Raw genomic sequence first — 19,961 nt, 5'->3', positions numbered from 1 at the left:
TACAGAAATAAAAGAAATGAATTCACTGTACAGAGAAGAAACTGGCCATTGTCAGTTGGTAAGATCATAGAATCACAGAAATCATAGGGGCTGGAAGAGACCTTAAGAGATCATCGAGTCCAACCCCCCCGCCAAAACAGTTCCCTACACCAGGTCACACAGGTAGGTGTCCATGCAGATGCAACATTCAAAAGAGTAACTTACTAAGATTAGTAAGATTACTAAGATTTAATAACTACAATTACATATAATTACAACAAAAGCAGCCAAATAAAATTAAAATACATATATATATATATCAAGAAGACAGTTATCATTTTTTCCTTATCAGTTTATAATTTGGGAACACAAGTATCAAGGGCTGGGGAGATATACTACAATAATCTTTTAGAAATATAACATAATCTTTTACGTACTGCAACAACTTCTCGATTGCCACTTTTGAAAATTTTCTCCACTACTATACTGGCATCCCAAATATTTCTGCAATACAGAAGAGAATTGTATTAAAAGCCACAAGCATCACGAGTTTGAACTCTTGTTAAATTTGTCTTAAAGAAATAGCAGTATCTGTTACTTTGAAGTCTAAATTAAACATCTAGATTAAAAGTTAACATTCAAAAGAATTGTCACAACTGTATGTTCCTTCACTGCACAGGTACAGACAACTAATAAAAGTTCTAAATATTTAATCAGATGAGGTTTGATGCTCTCTAAGAATTTATAAATGCGTTTACATTAACCTCTAGAAATATAATATAGGCAAACAAATGTCATAACAAATATTTTACACCCACTCAGCATAGAAAAGGACGTGAATCAACATATGAGGAGCTCTCTACTCTTGCTTGGCATGTTCAGTAATATGCAACCTACTATTAAAGTTAGAATCTTCTTTAGTCTGTTTAAAGCTTTGTAATGGAAAAGACTTCAAGTTAGGATTTTGATCCCATAAGCCCCGTGTTTCTTTTTTATCCTACAGAAGCTGTTGGATGCATAAAGTTCACAGGGTTGAAAAATAAAACAGAATTTTTCCGAGCTATTCATATCACAATCAATATCCAAATAACTTTCCTGTCCTAACCATTCACTGAATGTAGAGCTATAAACAGAACTGTAAAGAAAGTCTATGTATCAACAGGTGCTTTAAAATACAGAAATGAAACATACTTCAATAATCTCATTCTTACATCTTACTAAGATTGAATTGACTGAATCACTTACAAGCATTAGGGGACAGGAAAATTATTAAATGAATTGGGTGATTATTTTACATGAACACCTTACCCAATAATCCGAGCAAAGTATATGCAGATGCCATAATGTCTTGCAGAAAATACTATCTCTGGACCCATTATACCACTGCTAATGGATGTACCAGGGTGAGACACAGAATTCCCAGAAGGGAGTATGGGGGTTGACAAATTAGTAGGCTGTAAACCTAGGATAAAGGTATGCAAAGGTTACTCTAATTATTCTGTGTACAGAAATAGAAGGGTAGTTAAAGAAAATTCTCAATTCCTTCAGCAGAGGAAGAGTAGTGGTTACCCGGCCCAGATGTTGATAAGCCAGGACTAGGATATGGGCTATCGACAGTCAACGGGGAAACTAGAAAGGAAAAAAAACAATAAAAAAAATTTGTTTGTTTTAAAAACAAAAAACACAACCCAAAAAAACACAATGCCAAGTTGTCAAAACATTAGTAAACACAGTCTTTATAGACCCTTCTGCAAATCCATTCCAACAGCTTTTATTTAATTAAATACACAATAGCACAAACTTACAGTGAAACCAGCACTCCCTATCTGAGCCAAATAGATATGACTCTTTCAGTAACAGTTATCAAGCATTTCTGTTTTCAGCATTCATGTGTTACTTGCTGCACACATTCTGTTCTCTGCACTGAATATTAATACTGTTCACATGCTTTTTATAATTTTTAATCCTTTGTCTGCTCCTGCACCTGATACAGGCACCCACTCTGAAAGCACTCACTTTGAGTCATTTAGATCTTTTCAATGGACATCAATTTTACTCCTGAAGCATGAAGCTGGAAGCAACTGTTTTTTATTACTCTTAATTCTTACACATGGTAGTTAAACTATTACTAAGTTGTACTACTTGAGACTTTCAGTTTGAGACTGATTTTCCTTGAGTCTGGTCTCAGATTCAACTAAGCATACTCAAGTCTTCTGTAAATTAATATCTAAGTGTCATAGAATATGATGAACTCATGTGGTCACCTACAAAAGTATCCACGTGCCACCAGCATGCGATGATACAGCATAAAATGGCAAGAAAAGTGGCACCTTGATAAACTGGCATGAAAGAATCAGTCCTTCTTGTTTTTTTCACTACAGTTCTCAAAACTTTGCAACACACTACAGCACAAAGCTCTTCACTAACCAATCCCACTTCATTTTGAAAGAACATTCTCCTTCCTACCTAGAGAGGCACAACTAGTAGAATAGAAGCATGCAACTGAATGGCTAGACTACCAACAGCAAGAACACAAGGGGGCTCACAGAACTAACATTATTGCAATGTAGTTTCACATACAAAGTTTCAAGATATTTTAAAAACATTTTATCAGCACTGTTTTGACCAGCTGCATGAGTCATTAACAGTATCAGAATCTTTATTTCACATGACACTTTCCTACTCTTGGAACAAATGGGAGTAAGCAGCAGCAGAACAGCATTGTTTTCCACCTGAACCTGTCACCTAACTAAAATAAATATGCACTTAGACAATATGTTTCAAACTGACTGCAAATGATTAAAAACAAAATGATTAAAAAAAAAACCTAAAAAAATGAAACAATGAACAGTTAGACTTGGGAAAAACAGATTTACTTCTTAAAAAAGTAAACTTCAGCTAATAGAGAACTTTCCAGCATTTCTCCCACACCTTCTTTTCACTCTGTCTCCTACAACCACCTTATTTTCACACTTGCTGCCATTTTTGACTCCTCTAATTTCACATTCTTGTGCCTTGTCTCTGCTCCTGCCTACATTGCCTTCACTTCACATCACAAGGCTTAGAAAGTGATGTCAGTGGCGCACAATAATTTCCAGTATCCTTAGTGTGTTAATCATAGTTAAGAATTTTGAAAGAGGATAAACCGTTTTGCTAAAACTTTATCTAAAACAGTACACCTTTCTCCAATATGTATGCATTTGGATATACAATGAAAGTGGTGCTGAAATGGAATTTCTTTCTGTTAGAGGCAGTCTAGACTTTTTCCCAAATCTGATACGTAATATTCAATGCAACATGTCAGATAAATATAGAGTACCATGAAAATTTAATAAATAATGCCTGATTAAAAAAAACATCAAAACCCAGCAATTTAATCAAGTTCCAAATTAATCACTAATAATCTCTTTTTTTGTTAAACTATCTGGAGTTAAATGAGTAACAGATGGGATCCTTAAGAAATTCTGGAAGATGGGACAAAATTTCCAAGTGGGTCTGGATTATATGGAAAGGCCTCCACTGTTGATATGCATCATGTCAACATGACTAGGTAATATATTCTCATTCTTACATGGAACTGATGATCTGAGCAGAAAACAAGTGTTGAAGCTAGAGCTTTTATAAAAGAAATAATCACAAATTACTAATTCATAATGTAAGAAGATATTTGCTATTGTCATGAAACAAACAGCTAATCTTGAACACAGGAACATATAAGAAGACAAAATGCAACATACTTAAAGGAAAAAAGCAAAAGATCTATCTAAAACCATGAAATGCTTGCTACTCACCAGGAGGCATAGGAGAACCTAAAGTAGGTCCAGTACTTCTTGGAGGAGGAAGAGCTGATGGAAATCTCATTTGTGCCTCTCCACCATACCTGAAGTTTACATGCACAGAAAAAGATCTATCTCACTTTTACACATAGCCTGTTTAATTTTCATATATTGGAGAAATAGTTGCAATTTTGTGGTTCTCTTAAAACAAACTACAAAATATCAGCATAACTCTGAAGACACAACAGTGATACTCATTTTAGTACATGAAAAGAAAATTAACTAATGCATATTATACAGAAAGCCCTACTGTATGTAACTTCATAGTTAAATGAACAATTGAGTTATTTCTGCTTCAGTATTTTTTAAGGTTTTGCTTGTATGTAGAAGTATAAAGAAAACAGTTGAGATGACCCAAGCTTATTCTTTTCTTTGTTGCTGCCAAAGGTCAATCATAAGATCAACAGTTCTATCTCTGGGTGGAGGCCAGTCACTACTGATGTCCCATAAGGGTCAGTCTTCAGACCAGTGCTCTACAACATCCTCATTAATGACACAGACAAAGTAATAGAGCGCACTCTCAGCAGGTTTGCAGATGACACCTAGCTGAGCAGTGCAGTCCATACACTGGAAGGAAGGGAAGCCATCCAGAGGGACCTGGACAGGCTAAAGAAGTGGGCCCATGTGAACCTAATGAGGTTCAACAAGGCCAGGTGCAAGGTGTTTATACAGACTGAGGGAAGAACTCCTGCAGAGCAGCCCTCTGGAGAAGGAATTGGGGGCCCTGGCCGATGAGAAGCTGGACATGAGACAGCAGTGTACACTTGCAGCTCAGAAAGCCAACTATATCCTGGGCTGCACTGAAAAAGGGGTGGCCAGCAGGGAGTGGGAGGTGACTGTTCCCTGCTATACTCAGCTCTTGTGAGGCCCCATCTGAAATACTGCATCCAGAACTGGAGCCTCAAGCACAAGAAAGATGAAAATGGTTGAAACTTGATGATCTTTGAGGTCATTTTCAACCCAGTCCATTCTGTAATCCTGTGATTATCATTCTGATTCTATACTACACAAGTCATTTCTACTCTTCTCTCTCTCCAATTAAATATTATATGAGTATTATGTAGCCTCCAAACCACTGGATCATCTCTCTGCTAATTATTCATGATACTTCCTTAAATTCAAGTGAATTCTCATTCAACTGCCCTAGCCTTCCCTCAGCACTAGAAACATTGCAACTAAAGTATCTACTTGACAACACAAAACCAGAAGAATAAACTACAACAGTACTGTCCTAATTCATGGATCTTTCATATATTTCCCAGGATGCAATATACTTTAGGAAGCGATCGGATGCTTTTCCTGATTGGGAAAAGAAAACACATCTACACAGGAATGAAGACCTATGTATCATCAGAATACACAAAGAATGAAAACACTTAACTGCTAGGGGGAAAGTATTCAATACACAGTTCAAAAGGTTATCCAGAAAAACAATCTACAAATACGAACTTTTAAGTGTACTACATAAGGAGTGCATACATACCATGGAAACATTTAGCAAGGCAACTAACAAGAAGTCTTCCTTGAACAGGAAGACATAATTAGCGCCAACATATTAGTTGGCAATTAGTGCCACCAAGATTAATAGCCTGTGCTCATTTAAAAACAGTGCTTAGTTGGGCAGCAAGTAGAGACCGTACAATTCTTTAGCAGCTGAAGTGATCCTGAGTATAATATTTGGAACAACATACAAACCAACCAAAACTTACCTGAAGAATGCTCGAGTAGCCCAGGCAGATACTTCTCTATCACATGCAGCATTAGAACAGGCCAAAATAAGGCAAGTGGCACAGGCCTCATCCTGCTAGGGTACATCATGCATTTAGAGTAGAAGTTTACATCAAGTTGATAAGAAATATGAAGACATTTTACTGCTTAATAAATAAACAGTAAATACTTCTTGCATAATTTTATCTAGAAGTCAAGGAAATCAGTTCTTTCCAATAACAGAAATTATGAATCAGCAAGGCATCCCACTGTAGCACATTAAGCTTCTGTTACATGCATCTTCTGCAGCTCAGTATTTTCACTGATAGGAAATAATTCCATTTATCATGTAATTCTGACAAAGATTTGTGAAATTTCTATAGACATGTAAACTAAGATTGTTAGAAATAAAAGCCATCTATCTATACAAGCAGTAATGGTTGGCATACCCCAAAAGTGTTTTTAAATATCACTCAGTACCTCCTATAGCAAAGCACAAAACATCAGATTACAACAAACATACACTACAGATACTGATCAGGAACAATCAACTTAAAATTGTAATCTATGATAGCTTCCTTCCTGTTTATTACTTATCCTAAACAAAAAGTAGATGAATCGTATAGCTGTACTGGTCTTTCAAACTTAAAAGTTATGTATAGTGGTAGGAATTCAATACTTTATTATTATTATTATTTTTTTAAAGAAAATTCTCCCCTGATCTTAATTAACTCCGTTCCTAAGCTTAGAAGTGCACTACAGTTCAATAATCAAGAGATACAAAAATATTAGGAAAAGTGATCTACACCTGTCTTTACATATAAGAAAATGAGAAAATACTTCTTATTACACAATCTTGTTTCACGCAGACAATATAGAAAGAAAAGGTAATATTTGAGGCAATTAATCTAATGTTTACTATACGTTGTTAGTAATAACAACAACAAAACAATTTCTACAGAAAGCAACTACATAGTATTAAATTCTGTTTTCTGAGTCAAAAATTCTTACCTGATGCAACTTGAAAAACCTTTCAATCTCTTCTCCATCCCCACCTGCATTACTAACAAGAAGATGCCGCAGTTGGTCAACAGGTCTGAGTTTATGAAACATAAAGCTCCCCTAAAAATAACCCAGAGTAACACAAAGTTAGAATACAGTCATCACTGGTAATACCTCTCCACCTCGCCACAATGCTTCTCTTCATTGCTCTCCAAGTTTTCCTTCACTACACTAATAGATCAACAGGTAACATGAATGGTGCTTAAAACCCAGTTTCTGTTCATATTCTCTAGCAAGTCTAGAAAAGGTAAAAAACTACTTCCCGAGGCGAACAGAAATGATTAATACACTGAACAAGAGAAGAAGACCCAACAGCTTTGTATCACTCTAAAACAGATGTGAAGAGTTTCAGCATTATTCCCTTTTTCCACTGTATGTTCAGAATAAAATCCTAGAAACTCAGGTAAACTGAATAAACACAGGTTGAGATAAAGTCTTCTGGATTTATACTATTTCTTTGACTTCCTGCATTAAGAAAACTAATACTCACCTGGGCTGAAAGCAGAACAAACTTCTTTGGTGGCAGCATGTGCTGCTGCACAACAATAGGGGAATCTGTTATTGGAATAACGTCTTTATTTAGTGGTGTCACAATCTTCTGAACTTTATATTCATCAATAGCAGAAAGAGCCCAAGAATGCCCATCAACACGGGTGGTCATCTGAACAACAGAAAAACATAATTCAACTTTTGACAGCATATTTGGATTTCGAACATCCAAATATTTTACCTTTTACAATCTAAAACTGCAAAGGAGAAAAGCTATTCTTGTCACAAGAAATCTCAAAGAAAATGAACACGCTCCTTTGTTTTCTGACAGATTACCATCAAACCTGCAGCTAAATAATGCTTCTCTTGTGCATTAGAGACAGTGATCTGTATTTATATGTAAAACAACATGTGGAGCAGTACTCCTTACAAATCCCTCCAACAAATCCACAAATGTAACAGCTAGGGAGAAAAAAAAAAAAAAACGGAGAAAAAGACTGAAATAATGAATAGATTGCTTTGGATGAAAACACGGCATATCTGCCAAGGTAAAGTAACCTGAAGTCTCCTACACCTATATTTTAAATATTCTTCCTTGCCAAACTTTATCCTTTTCAGTGAACACTACTTTCAACAGGAGATCGTGTCCTCCTGTGCTTGTGTATGATATGCTGTCTGCTACTGATAAAATTATGACGCAAGTAAAATATTTTCCAATATGCAAGTTTTAAATCCTAGAAGTGAAAGCAATTAGTTTTCATACACAGTTTGCAAGAATGATAAAAATATGGTTGAACCCAGAATTCCTAGGAAGATATCACTTTCTTTTTCTTGACAGAAGAACCTACTAAACTCTTTTTAAAATATATGTTTATAATTTAAAGCATATTCACATTGTTTTATAAGCATTTTCAAACTCTTCATGTAAGTTTTTCAGCAAACTACCCATTTTTTGTAAATTAAGTAGGTAGTATTATTCAAGTTATCAGGAATAAAAAATATGTATCTACAGTCCATCAAAACTACATTAAAGTTTTCTTAACTACCTGCGTCTCCATCATTGGCTTTTGAAAGGGAAAAGAATCATGATTGATACACCACAGGATGTCATTATCCTCATTTTCTGAAGCAGCCATCAGCAAGACCCCTATAAAGAACAGGGATATTAAGGTTATGCTAGGAGCAGTAATCACACATTAGATGTTAATTTATTAATTGTTAATGTGGTAAAAATCCATCAGATAATTTAAACAGCAGTTTATATCTCTTGATTTTCTGCAGCATAGAATTAGCAAATCACTATCAACAGCATCTTACCATTTGCCCTGAAAGGTTCAAACAGAAATGAGGTTTAAGTAGGTAGAAAACAGGAAGAATCTACATGAAAAAACATCTGAAAATTACTTCAGGAATAAAATCATTACATATGATTGAAAGGGTGAACAACACAGAAACGTCCTCCCATTCCTTCAATCTGATATAAAATACTGCAACAGTGACAGTCACAGAAAAAAAAACCAAACATCACTAATCTTTCAAGTTGTGTCTACTGTTTACCTTTGCAATAAAGAGCTCTGTGAACTTTTGACGGCTTCTCAACATTGGAAGATGCTGAAAATCCAGGAGGCAAACGGACATGTACCAGTGTTAACATAGAGGGACGAGCTGCTGGATGCTTAAATTGTGAAGTACTGAAGTACAGTCGAACACCTAAACCAAAAGAAAAAAAAAGTCTATTCCAGGCAATCTGATATAAATGTGATTATTGTTAGCAGCAACAGCACGTTAGCCAGGGAAGCTGGTGACAGATGTATATGAAATTCTGTAGCTACTATTACACTTGTTAAAATACAGGCTGATCAAAGTTTGTAACTCAAGCTATGCCACAGATTTCATGAATAACTTCTGTCACATCACTTTCTGTTAGCTATCTTGGATATAAACTCTGAATAATAATTTGTGTGATCTGATTACACTTGAATTGATTATCAAAACAACTTCTTAACAGAATTTGATATACAGGAATTAAGTGTTTTGTGAAAAGGAAAAAAACTATCAATTCCTTCTAACTGTGTAGATGACACTTATCAGTCAAAGTGGAGTAACTACCATTTCTTTCTTACCTGCATGTGTGACTGCTAGTAGTTGACAGTCTATGGATTCAGAATTTTCAATCACTGCTATTTGAACAACAGGCTTAAATACTGAACGATCTATTGTTCTGGAAAACAAAACAAAAAAATGCCTCATACTTTCTCAATCTGAAGAAACAAGAAAAAAAACTCGTCAAAAAAATATACTGTGAAACTATTGGCCTTAAAGGAAATCTTTTCACATTATACCTACTACATATATACCTGGCAATGCTTCCAGCAGCAGAAACAATAGCATTTTGTGAAAGAGAAGTAACTCTTGCCATTCTTTGACCATCTTGACCCAAATCATAAACCTGCAAGTTAATAAGTACAGTGTAGTCATTTGAAGTTGAATTAATTGCTATGGCCTCATGTATTATGCAGTAACTAGAATGCCATTTTTATCCTATGATCATGTTTCAGTACATCTGTGGAAAAGATCAAAAAGCTGCTGTTTCCTCAGAATATGGTATTTTAGGTCTTGGGCAAATAGTTTGTTAGAGAAAAATGAAGTGCTCTGACACAACTATAGAGAATTTCTAAGTACTGAAGAAAACTTAAAAAAAAAAGACATGCACACTTGTAACATATAACATAGTCATTACAGTAAGGAACATACTTGCAGGACTCCTTTTTCTGACCGGGTATATAAGATATTTCGAGAGTTGTCAACGGCAATTTGAACTACAGGATCTTGAGAGTGGGGAAAGAAAAGGGAAAAGTAACAGGTCAGCAACTGATTCTGAGAAAACAAGTTTAAGAGAATAAATGCTACAGAATAACTTTAAAATAATTAAATGCCTGTTAACAAAAATAAGAGTCCTAGAGGACTCTTACAGGACTTAAAAAAGACAAAGTTACACATAATGCATAGAAATCTAGAATAAAATTAGAAAAAAAAGCACAACCATTTCAAATTTGTATTGAATTTATATTGAAATTATATTAAATTATGTTGAATTAAATTTATATTTAGTTTATATTAAACTATTGTGGAAATCTTAAGAAGTACCTACCATCCTCTGAGAACGTGAACTGTAGGAATGAAGGAATAAGGAAAGACAATGTGCTCCTTGAATGGTTGATTTTCCTACATCGCTGACTAAACCAGCCTGCCTCAGCCTGCAATTTAAAAAAAAGACAGTATTAGATGAAAACGTAGAACAAAATACAAAACAAACTAAAAGCTGTACTAAGAACAAAATGCACTAACATTACAGGTGTGAAAACAAGTAAAAAACTAAATATGTACCATTAATTTCAGTATGTATTACTTAACTGAAAGCACTAAGTGATTACAAAAACAAAATTCTTATGTGAAAGAAGTACAGATTATCATTATCTGATTTTTTTTTCTTTTTAGGTTGGCCAAAGCTGTATTGCTATGTTTCATATAAGACCTCAGACTCGATGTGCAAATAAACTATGCAACACAACTATGAAAGAAAAAAGACAGTAAATTTGAAATGTTTTAGAACTCTTAAGTGTCTCTACCCCATAAGCATGAAAAAGTAAAAATAAAGCCCTTTATCACCTGGTAAGCTACTTCATATAGGCAGCCATCTTTTCCAGCCAGAAAGATACGTCCATTATCAGTGGATGTTATTGCAGAAATGTAAGTGTTGTCAGTAGGAACTGAATAGAGAGGTTCTGGTAGAAGCTGCATCCCACCAGACAAACTGTCGTTGAGTGATCCAGTACCTTAAATAAATAAGTACTCTTTAGCTTTTAGGTTCTCTAAACATGATAAACACCAGACCTGTAATTAGAAGCATGCCAGAAGACATGAAAAATTTTCAAGAAAGGAAATATCATTATCTCCTCTAAATCCCAACAATTCTGAATTAAATTTCTGCATTTCTCTTTCACCAAAAGAAACTATAAAAAGAGAACTATGGATTCTTATTCTCTCATTTTCTAAAAATAATCCTGTATTTTTTCTATTAATACAGCATAACAAATGGAATCAAGTTTCCTTTTTTCCCTGTGGTTTGAAACAAATGACAACTAGATTAATAAAATGCATTCACTGTCTTTTTATCTAGACTCATGCCTATCCCTTCTTCCCACATGAAATTTAAAAAACAGGAATATTCATTTAAAAAGCTCTTTTCATGGTAAGCAGGTGAAGACTACTACTTTATGGTTCTACGTGAGTCCTGGATCCAGAAGGTACTCACCCAATAAAAATGAAGTTATTTTACCATGTCATGGTGCGATTTAGAAATTGGCAACCATGTGGTCTTCTTTTTATTTTTAAACTGTTACTAGTAACATAAGCATTGTGTATTTATATAACCGTTAACGCACAACAGAGAATACTACCCTAACCAGTTCTTCAATTTACATAAATAGAAAAATGTAAAAAAAGAGACAACTACCTGCTTGTGTATTTGCACAGCAGAGCCCTAAAATCACAATATCTACAGGGGTTGCCAGAATGAGCAAGTGTCGTACATGAGGCTGAAATATACCTACAGAAGGAAAGAAAACCAATTTTTACTTTGCAGTTAACCTCTCAGACACACAATGATTGTATCCACCACATTCATGAGATTCTGATGTACTGGGGCTGTGTAGCCTGGGGAATTTAGGAGACCTTACTGCACTCTTCAAACACCTGAAAGGTGATTGCACTGAGAGCAGGACTGGTCCCTTCTCACTGGCGACAGGTAACAGGAAAAGGGGAAACGGCCTCAAGTTGCACCAGGGGAAATTTAGGTTGGATATAAGGAAAAACTTCTTTACAGAAAGGGTTGTTAACTCTGAAACTGGCTTCCCCAGAGAGGTGGTTCAGTCAGTCCCTGAATGTGTCTGAAGTCTACTTGGATGTGGTGCTCAGGGACATGATTTAGTGGTGGGCAGTTAAAAGTTCTGGTAGTATGGTTTGGTTGCAGTTGGACTCGATGATCTTGCAGGTCTTATCCAATCTCAGCAATTCTATGATTTTTAAGACCTAATCTAGAGCTACAAAAGAGTTAACAGTCAGCAGCTCAGCTTCCACTTCATAGAATATAAAACTTCTTTTCTTAAAAGTAGGGTTTTTCTTGTTAATTAAAAGGCTTTTTTCATAATGCCACTGCAATATCTGACTTAAATGTTATGTCATGTTGCTAGGTGTCAAAACAACTGCAAGCATTAGAAACCATAATCTCTAGGAAATTATTCTGACAATATATTAACAGTACAAATGATAGTATTTGAGATTTTTTCAAGCTCATCAGTGTGAACATTAAACTAAACATTATTTTTCACTTTTCACTCAATTTCATCATGTTTCTAAAAATAAAATAATTTATCTTACATAAATATATGTAGAACAGGTGTTTACAGAATTAACACAAAAAACGTATTTAGAAGATTAGTTGCTATTTAAGTCTAGCCACTGTCATATATTTCTTACCTCCCTTTGGCTTTACAAGACCCACCGCAAGTATAGTTTCACTAAGGCCATCAAAATAAGCCAGATCTCCACTGTTAACAAAACAGGAAAAAAACCAACACAGTTGCATAAACCCTGTCACGTATCCCGACTAGCAAATCAGATATCCATATTTTAGAATTCTTAATGTGTTTTATAACATTTTGAATACATATTGTAATGTTTGGAAGACATCTACACCTTTTCCTTTGGGTGAAAGCAGATCCACTAGAATGGAATGACAGATCTCCCTAAAGAAAAATTTCAAACCTGAAACCAAACTGAACTATTTTATGGTTTTGAATTCAGTTAATTTACAAAGCACACTGTGATTACATTAACTAGTATTCATAATGACAATTAACATCTAGAGGAAGGAACATGTATGTCATCACTGTCTTATCAAAAAATATCTAAAGAAAAGAAGTCCCAACCTCCTCCCTAGCAACTTAACATCAATTTGCACTATCTGATAAATAATTAATATGCTTAATGTTCTATGACACGATATAAATGTAAGGAGAGGTGTCATGTAGGAGAAAACAAAATTCAACAAATTCTATACAGCAATTCCTCCAATTCCTCTTAATGCACATATAAAACCCACATTAAAACAAGCAAAAAAAAAAATCTGACAAATCTGAATATTAAAAACTGCCATTTGAAAAGATTAAATTATTTTCAATTTTATGCAACTTTTGATTAAGTTATGCAGAAAAGCTTGCATCACACAATCTTAAAAACAATTAAGAGCATACAGTCACAGTACTAAGGCCATATTACCTACTGTTGTAAAGAACCACTGACCACTGTACATGCATCAGCATACTTACCCAACCTACTCAGGCAATTAATACACTTTTTCTACTTTTTTACTTTCTGAGGCATAATCAAAGCCTAGCATAAATAAAATAAAAATTATAGAACATCATTTAATGCTGAACTCTAAGAAAAGAAACTTTAACTTCTTTCATCTCTAGATGATTTGTCAATATTATTACTAACTCTTAAAACTCCTTCAACACTTATACTATTCAAAAGCTATAGTAAAAACTAGAAGAAATCAAGGTAACTTCATCAGAACAGCACACCTCTGCATTGCAAGTAAACAATCTCCCACTACTACAATTGCTTAGTAAAGATATAAAATCAACAATGTATAACCAATAATGTGTTCTCAACATACCCATCTTCATAGTTCCACATAAAAATGTCACTGTCAATTGTCAGCCAAGCTCTGCTGATTTCTGGAAATACTCCCATCATACAATTGCATTGCATATCTGAAGTACTACTGATGTAAGGATTACATTCATTTGGACCAGCAAAGGCCATCTCCTTTGGAATATTAAAAAACAAACAAACAACAACAACAAAGCAAAAAAACCTGCTCCGTATATAGAGCAATACACAAACTATGTACCATGAACATCTGCAGTTTCTCACACTAGAACTAATTCCACCAGCACCTCTATGCAAACCCACCTTATTACCACTCGGAGCCTTGAAATGAGAATATAAACAACATCAAAGTTCTTTTGTAGGAGTCTGATGTAAGTATTAGGGAAACAATGACTATAAAATTGTAGAAATTCAATACTAGTACTATTACATACATAACCCAGCACATTATTTTTCATCAGGATACATCCAAACTGCTCCACCAGCTCTGGGGGAAGTGGGACTCTGCGAATTGAGCTGATTTCTGGAAGATTAGGTATTGACAGCAAGCCTGGGCCTTGCAAAGGATAATCCATATCTGTCATGCCGGAAACAGTAGGGCTACCTGCAATTAAGAACACAAAAAATTAGTCTTCCTATAAACAGTTGGATGCTTTTACAGAGAAACAAAAATTATCTATTCTTCCCTTTTTTTTTTTTCCATAATCTATAAACATAAATCTGAAAGATTTACAAATTAACTCCTAGATTAATTCATCTGTCCCCCACAGTACTTTTTATGCCATTTACTCCAAGACTCTAGCTGTTTTAAAATCATACAGCCTGACAATAAACGTCATGTGAACAAGCCAGGAGCAGCTTCATTAATTTAGAAAAGTATAACTCTTATATATAACTAACTCTTAGCATAAAATTAAGCATCCCAAGCCTCCATATTGTCTTATGTGATGCAACTCTTTGATGACACAAGCTGCTACACTTTGGCTACATGCTCATTACAGTATCAGGAAAAAAGTGCCTTTATCTGAAGGTATCCTGACACCCTCTGGATGCATACTGATCAGATCACCTACACTTCTACATTGCCTCCTTACTGCTCACTCAGACAGGTGGGTGGCTGTACAAAGTAGGAAACCTTGCTGCAATGTTTCACAAAGAATAAAGCAAATGTCTGAGGAGAGCTATACCTTATATCTTAACTAGGGAGGGCTGTTCTGAAAGTAATGCCTCCTATTTTGTTGGCCCATGACATCAGAAGCAAATGTTGGATGTATGGCAGTAGACATTGAACCTTCCTGCTAGTATTCCATTACAATTTGTTACTGTGTGCCAGATGGTAGCCGATGGGCAGTCTCACAAAATGGCACCTGACACAGAAGCGTACAGGAAGCAAAGGTGTGTGACTGAACTTCACCACGCCAAAAAACGGCACCCACTGACATTCACTGCTGCTTGCTAAATGTCTGTGGAGACCAAACAGTGGATATGAGCACAGGGAAATGTTTCGGCAGTAGTGGTGACCGTGGGCCACCTCTGCTAGTGCAGATTGAGGCACACAGGCTCATTTTCACGACTGGTGAAAATACATAGGTAATGACGGTGACTATGTAATCAATTAGCATTTTATAGCTGAGAATTTGCCCTGCATAATAGTGTTAATTCTATTCTTTACATCTCTTGGAGTTTCCTTTAATCAAAAAAAGAGGCATCACTTTCAGAGCAACCTACCTACATGTGATGTTTGGCTACTGAGAAACTAGTCATTCAAAGCAACCTCAGAGAGAAACTGAGGCTGCTCGTACTTTCAGGATGCTGCTGGATGCTGGCAACCCAATTAGCAACGCGCAGCGGAAACCCAAAGGTCCAAATCCCTTCCAGCGGGAGACGGGCCTGAGGAGCACTACATGCTCGTTCCTCCCACTCCACTGCCTCCGTTACAGCCCCGTGGTGCCGCGAGGCCGGGCCGCGAGCTGCAGCTCCTTCCCACCAACAGCCCCTCAGGAAGCTGCCCGGCCAAGGGCCGCGGGGGGAAGGGGGAGTGGGGCGGCGGAGGCAACAAGGTGGAGGATTACGGGGCGCTGCTCACCGGGCGCGGGCACAGCCAGCAGTTCGGACAGATCCGGGTAGCAGCGATCGTTCTCAATCTGCTGGTCGATGATTCGGACCGCGATCTCCAGCGCTTCGTGCCCGGCGAGCACCGCGGGGCTCATGGCAGCAGGCATGACGGCCCACACGCACGGATGGACGGCGCGAAACCACCGCTCCGCAACCGCCAAATCCCACAAGGCTTCGCGCGGATGACGTATTTCCGCTTTCCGGTGGCCGGGATGGGAGGGGGCGGGGCGGCAGTGTCCGGCAGGGCGCAGTGTGCGTGTACGGGCTCGGGGTGTCCGCAGGGAGCTGTGCCCGCGGCCGTGCCTGTGACAGCTGTGCTTCTTGTGAGGCTAACCCAACTCCCGGCACTGCCATACTACCGCGGCTCGGAACGGCGCAAAACGCTCCGCCCGTCCCGCGAGGCGGTGCCGGCGGCTGCACCCTTCTCCTCCCCGCCGCTTCCTGCCGCGGCTGTTGTGGTTCCGGGCCGGCCGCAGCATGGAGCCGCCGGCTGCTGACAGTGGTGAGCGGCGGGTGGGGCCTTGTCGGACCCAGCCCTGTCGCCCTGCGCTGACTGCCCTTATTTCCCCACCCTCCCCTTCTTTGCAGACGCTGAGATGTTGGCGGGACCCGACCCGGAGCTAGCGGCTACCATGGGCTTCTCCGGCTTCGGTGCGTTGCGGGACGGGGGAGTCTGAGGGGAGCGAGGCTGTCGCTGCATAAGCCGCGGGGTCGGGCGGGAGCGGGCGGGGCTCGGCGGCTCCCCCTTCCCCCGCAGCGCCCCTCACCGCGCCGAGCCGTGCTGACAGCCCATTTGTCTGCGTTTTTAGGGAAGAAGGCTCGGACATTCGATCTCGAGGCCATGTTTGAGCAGACGAGAAGAACTGCAGTGGAAAGGAGCAGGAAGATCTTGGGTAAGAAACGTGAGGGCTGTCAGTGTGTTTCAAAACACGTGTTGTTCTTGTGTGTTGGAGTGACGTTATAGTGGTTCAGGCTGGCTATTCAGAGTAAGAACTGGTTGTACTGCAGGAAGTCTTGAAGCTTTGGGGATGAGTAAATATGAAAACCACTTGTATACATACATTGTCAGAGTTCGCAAGGGATCAGCGTCTGCAGATTCCAGCTGTGAGACATTTAATACAGACCTCGGAAGAAAGCTGACAAGGGATCTTTTAAAGGTCAAACAGTCCAACTCCCCTGCAAAGAATAGGGATGTGATCAGTTAGATCAGGGTACTTAGAGCCTGGTCCAGCCTGGTCTTGAATTTCTGCTGGGATGGGTCATCCACCACCTCTCTAAGCAACCTGTTCCAGTTCCTTTTTCCATACGTCCACTGTAAATCTTCTCTCTTAGTTTGAAATTATTTACCCTTGGCCTATCATAACCAACCCTTCTAAAAAAGTCTATTAACTTAGCTGTTGTTTTTGTTTTGAAACTTGATTCTGAGAGTCTTAATTTTGACAGGCCAGAATAATAGGGAAACATCTTCTAGGGCATACAGCATGTTCCACACCAGCCAACTTTATTTATTTATTTGTTTGTTTGCTTGTTTGTTTGTGCTGGGAACAGGTAGATTGAGAGAAGGTGATGAGAATTGTATATTTTTGTCCCCATACTTTAACAAATACTATTCTAAAAATGGAAGATGCTGATGTCCTAGAATTCTCTTCAGCTCTGTGGAGTCTTGTTGACTTTATGTAGACTTTAAGACATTGTAAAATTCGAATATACAAGGGACTTCAGGGTTTGTTTTGAACCCTTCTTTGTACTAACTAAATCAAAGTACAGTAATATTATGTTGAAAACCCCCTCAGATTCAGTTCTTTTTCACGTCAGACTATCATCTCTTTTGTGAGACCTTATCCCTGTTAAAGATTAGAGGAGAAATTTAATAAACTAGTTCAAGAATTGTAATGTTTTTAAGTCAAGATATTTTGAATTGCATGTGGATGCCTTTCTTCCTCTACTGTCCTCAAGAAAGGTTTCTAGAGTTTTACTCATAATGGAAACGTAGTATGTAATTGATTAAAAGATTATTCATTTTACAAAAAACGACAAAGCTCTGTATGTAATTCACCTTTTTTATTATTTGCTACTGTGAACCTTTTTCAGTTTTTTTTAAGAATGCTACTAACTTCTAACTTTGAAGTTGCTGTGAGATCCCTTTTTAAAACATCTTCTCTCTTTAACCATGAATTAGAATAACTAAAATAATGTGTAATCTGATTCTGTATCTTGTAGTTTGTGCTTCTGTTTGAAGGAAAATGTTTCTTTGTGCTGTTGCAAAGCACGGTTGTTTTTTTGTTTTGTTTTTTTTTAGGCTTAGGTAGTGAATAGTTCTTTATCTCTTAATCTGCATGAGTGAGCAAGCAAGAAAACTATGTTTCTCATATAGGGGGAGAGGTTTTTGGTTTTTGTTTTGCTTCATAGGAGTTATTTGAGCACTTTTAGAATATATTAGCTGTATCTCACTCTTAGAAATATGGTAGCTTTATCTGTCCCCGTGTCTTAACCCCACCATGCCATACGAGATTCCTAATTAAACTTTGTACTGGAAAGTTCTGTTTGATTTTGTTTTGCTATTCTACAGGAATTTATTTTCAATAAGTGAAATGGAAATAAATCAAAAGATTAATAAATATATTTTATGCGAAATAAGTTATTTTCACCTGTGATACTTAAGTCTTAAGTCAGTTCCTTGCACTGTGACAATTGCAAGAGCTCTGTCAAGTGGTTAATAATATTTTAATATAATACTGAAAACGTTGAAATATCATAACTGTTGTATGAGAAACTTTTCAGCTGTTGACTGGTATGATCAACAATGCAAGCTAACAATTGGAAGTTGTTTGAATTTTCTTAGTTTTTCTGAGTGATCGTTATTGTAGCAATGGAAATTTAATTATATGGTATAGTGACAAAGCCATTTTCAGGTGAAATGCTTTATTTGCTGTTATCTTTTCAAACAACTTAAGTCTTAAAATGAAGAAAATTGTTTTGCTGTCCTCAGCAGGACTCTGAATTATGTTTTCATTTCTATGCTTTTCATTCAGAGGCTCGTGAAAGAGAGCAGGAGGACCAAGGTGGAAAAGCATTTAAAAGTTCATGTACTGTTTCATCAGCTTCAGCTTCAAGTGCAACAGAAGCTGGGTCCACATTAAAGCCAAGGTACTTATTTAGTTATGATTGGAGATGTCATTTAACAGCTTTCTAATCTGAGAGAGTTTGTGTTGTTTTTTGTGGCTTCTTTTCGGAGGAGAGAGGGATGGGGCGCATGAGCATTGCTTAACTTCAGTGAATTTGTCTATGTTATCGTAAGTCTAAAATCTGTTGGGTTTTTTTTCCTCTTTGCTTTATTGGATGTTTCAGTGTTTGTGAATATTGTAATTGCATATAGTTAATTATAAATTTTACAGACTCCTCCCTGTCTTGTTTGGCATCTTTGAAAACAAAAAAGTTATCCATAGTTTTTTTGTTGTTGCTTTTTGTTTGACAAGGTATGGGCAAATATAGTTAATACATATGCTGACTTAGTGACCAGCTATATTCTTAGTTTTATATACAATATACTTGCTCATGCTTACAACAAAATAAAGTCGAGTAGATATAGAGACTTATGTATACTATATGGAGTAGTGGTAAGGCTGAATAAGTATTTTCGTTCGACTTCAGACTGAAATTCACTTCAAAACTTATTTTAAGTTTGCTTGTCTTTGACAGACATAAAATGCTACTGCTCTGATAGCTTGCTTGAATTCTTAAATGTTGTGAAATAAAAAATAGCTAAACATAATGGAGGCCACATCACTTCATTGTGTTACAGGGATTTTTGAGATCACTGTTCTCTAAGAATTTATTTTTTTGTGTATCATTGGAAGTCTTACAATCTATGCAATACTTTGGCAGACCTATATGCATTGTGTAGGCTAATTGTGTGCGGTAGAATTACAGAATCATAGAAATGTTTTAGGTTGGAAGGGACTTTAAAGACCATCTGATTTCAACCCTCATGCTGCAAGAAGGGTTGCTGCTTCAGGTACTAGATCAGGCTGCTGG

The 19,961-nt window shown here is 37.1% G+C and overlaps 2 protein-coding genes across 2 annotated transcripts in view; one reads left to right on the top strand and one right to left on the bottom strand.

Annotated features, from left to right (window-relative positions):
• The window catches only part of NUP155 (nucleoporin 155), a 32,769-nt gene extending 16,736 nt beyond the window's left edge, over positions 1-16,033 (bottom strand). The window contains exons 1-19 of the mRNA XM_065739921.1: positions 15,898-16,033; positions 14,278-14,415; positions 13,816-13,912; positions 12,612-12,682; positions 11,590-11,682; positions 10,743-10,909; positions 10,225-10,330; positions 9,828-9,901; positions 9,431-9,522; positions 9,197-9,294; positions 8,631-8,783; positions 8,120-8,220; positions 7,075-7,245; positions 6,534-6,644; positions 5,525-5,619; positions 3,771-3,859; positions 1,549-1,608; positions 1,288-1,441; positions 417-483 (exon numbers count right to left, since the gene is read on the bottom strand). Of these exons, the coding sequence (XP_065595993.1) occupies positions 417-483; positions 1,288-1,441; positions 1,549-1,608; positions 3,771-3,859; positions 5,525-5,619; positions 6,534-6,644; positions 7,075-7,245; positions 8,120-8,220; positions 8,631-8,783; positions 9,197-9,294; positions 9,431-9,522; positions 9,828-9,901; positions 10,225-10,330; positions 10,743-10,909; positions 11,590-11,682; positions 12,612-12,682; positions 13,816-13,912; positions 14,278-14,415; positions 15,898-16,033 (2,073 nt within the window). The remainder of the gene's footprint in view (positions 1-416; positions 484-1,287; positions 1,442-1,548; positions 1,609-3,770; positions 3,860-5,524; positions 5,620-6,533; positions 6,645-7,074; positions 7,246-8,119; positions 8,221-8,630; positions 8,784-9,196; positions 9,295-9,430; positions 9,523-9,827; positions 9,902-10,224; positions 10,331-10,742; positions 10,910-11,589; positions 11,683-12,611; positions 12,683-13,815; positions 13,913-14,277; positions 14,416-15,897) is intronic.
• A 271-nt stretch (positions 16,034-16,304) lies between these two features.
• WDR70 (WD repeat domain 70) overlaps positions 16,305-19,961 on the top strand; it is a 134,183-nt gene continuing 130,526 nt past the window's right edge. Inside the window, exons 1-4 of the mRNA XM_065739935.1 lie at positions 16,305-16,428; positions 16,515-16,577; positions 16,736-16,819; positions 18,959-19,073. Of these exons, the coding sequence (XP_065596007.1) occupies positions 16,404-16,428; positions 16,515-16,577; positions 16,736-16,819; positions 18,959-19,073 (287 nt within the window). The 5' untranslated portion in view covers positions 16,305-16,403. The remainder of the gene's footprint in view (positions 16,429-16,514; positions 16,578-16,735; positions 16,820-18,958; positions 19,074-19,961) is intronic.

The sequence above is a fragment of the Cyrtonyx montezumae genome, unplaced genomic scaffold, assembly GCF_038088225.1.
Source record: "Cyrtonyx montezumae isolate F1298 unplaced genomic scaffold, pur_monq_1.0 scaffold_25, whole genome shotgun sequence".
Classification (NCBI taxonomy): Eukaryota; Metazoa; Chordata; class Aves; order Galliformes; family Odontophoridae; genus Cyrtonyx; species Cyrtonyx montezumae.
The sequence above is the reverse complement of the archived record's forward strand: the minus strand, read 5'-3'. Positions and strand labels throughout refer to the sequence as shown.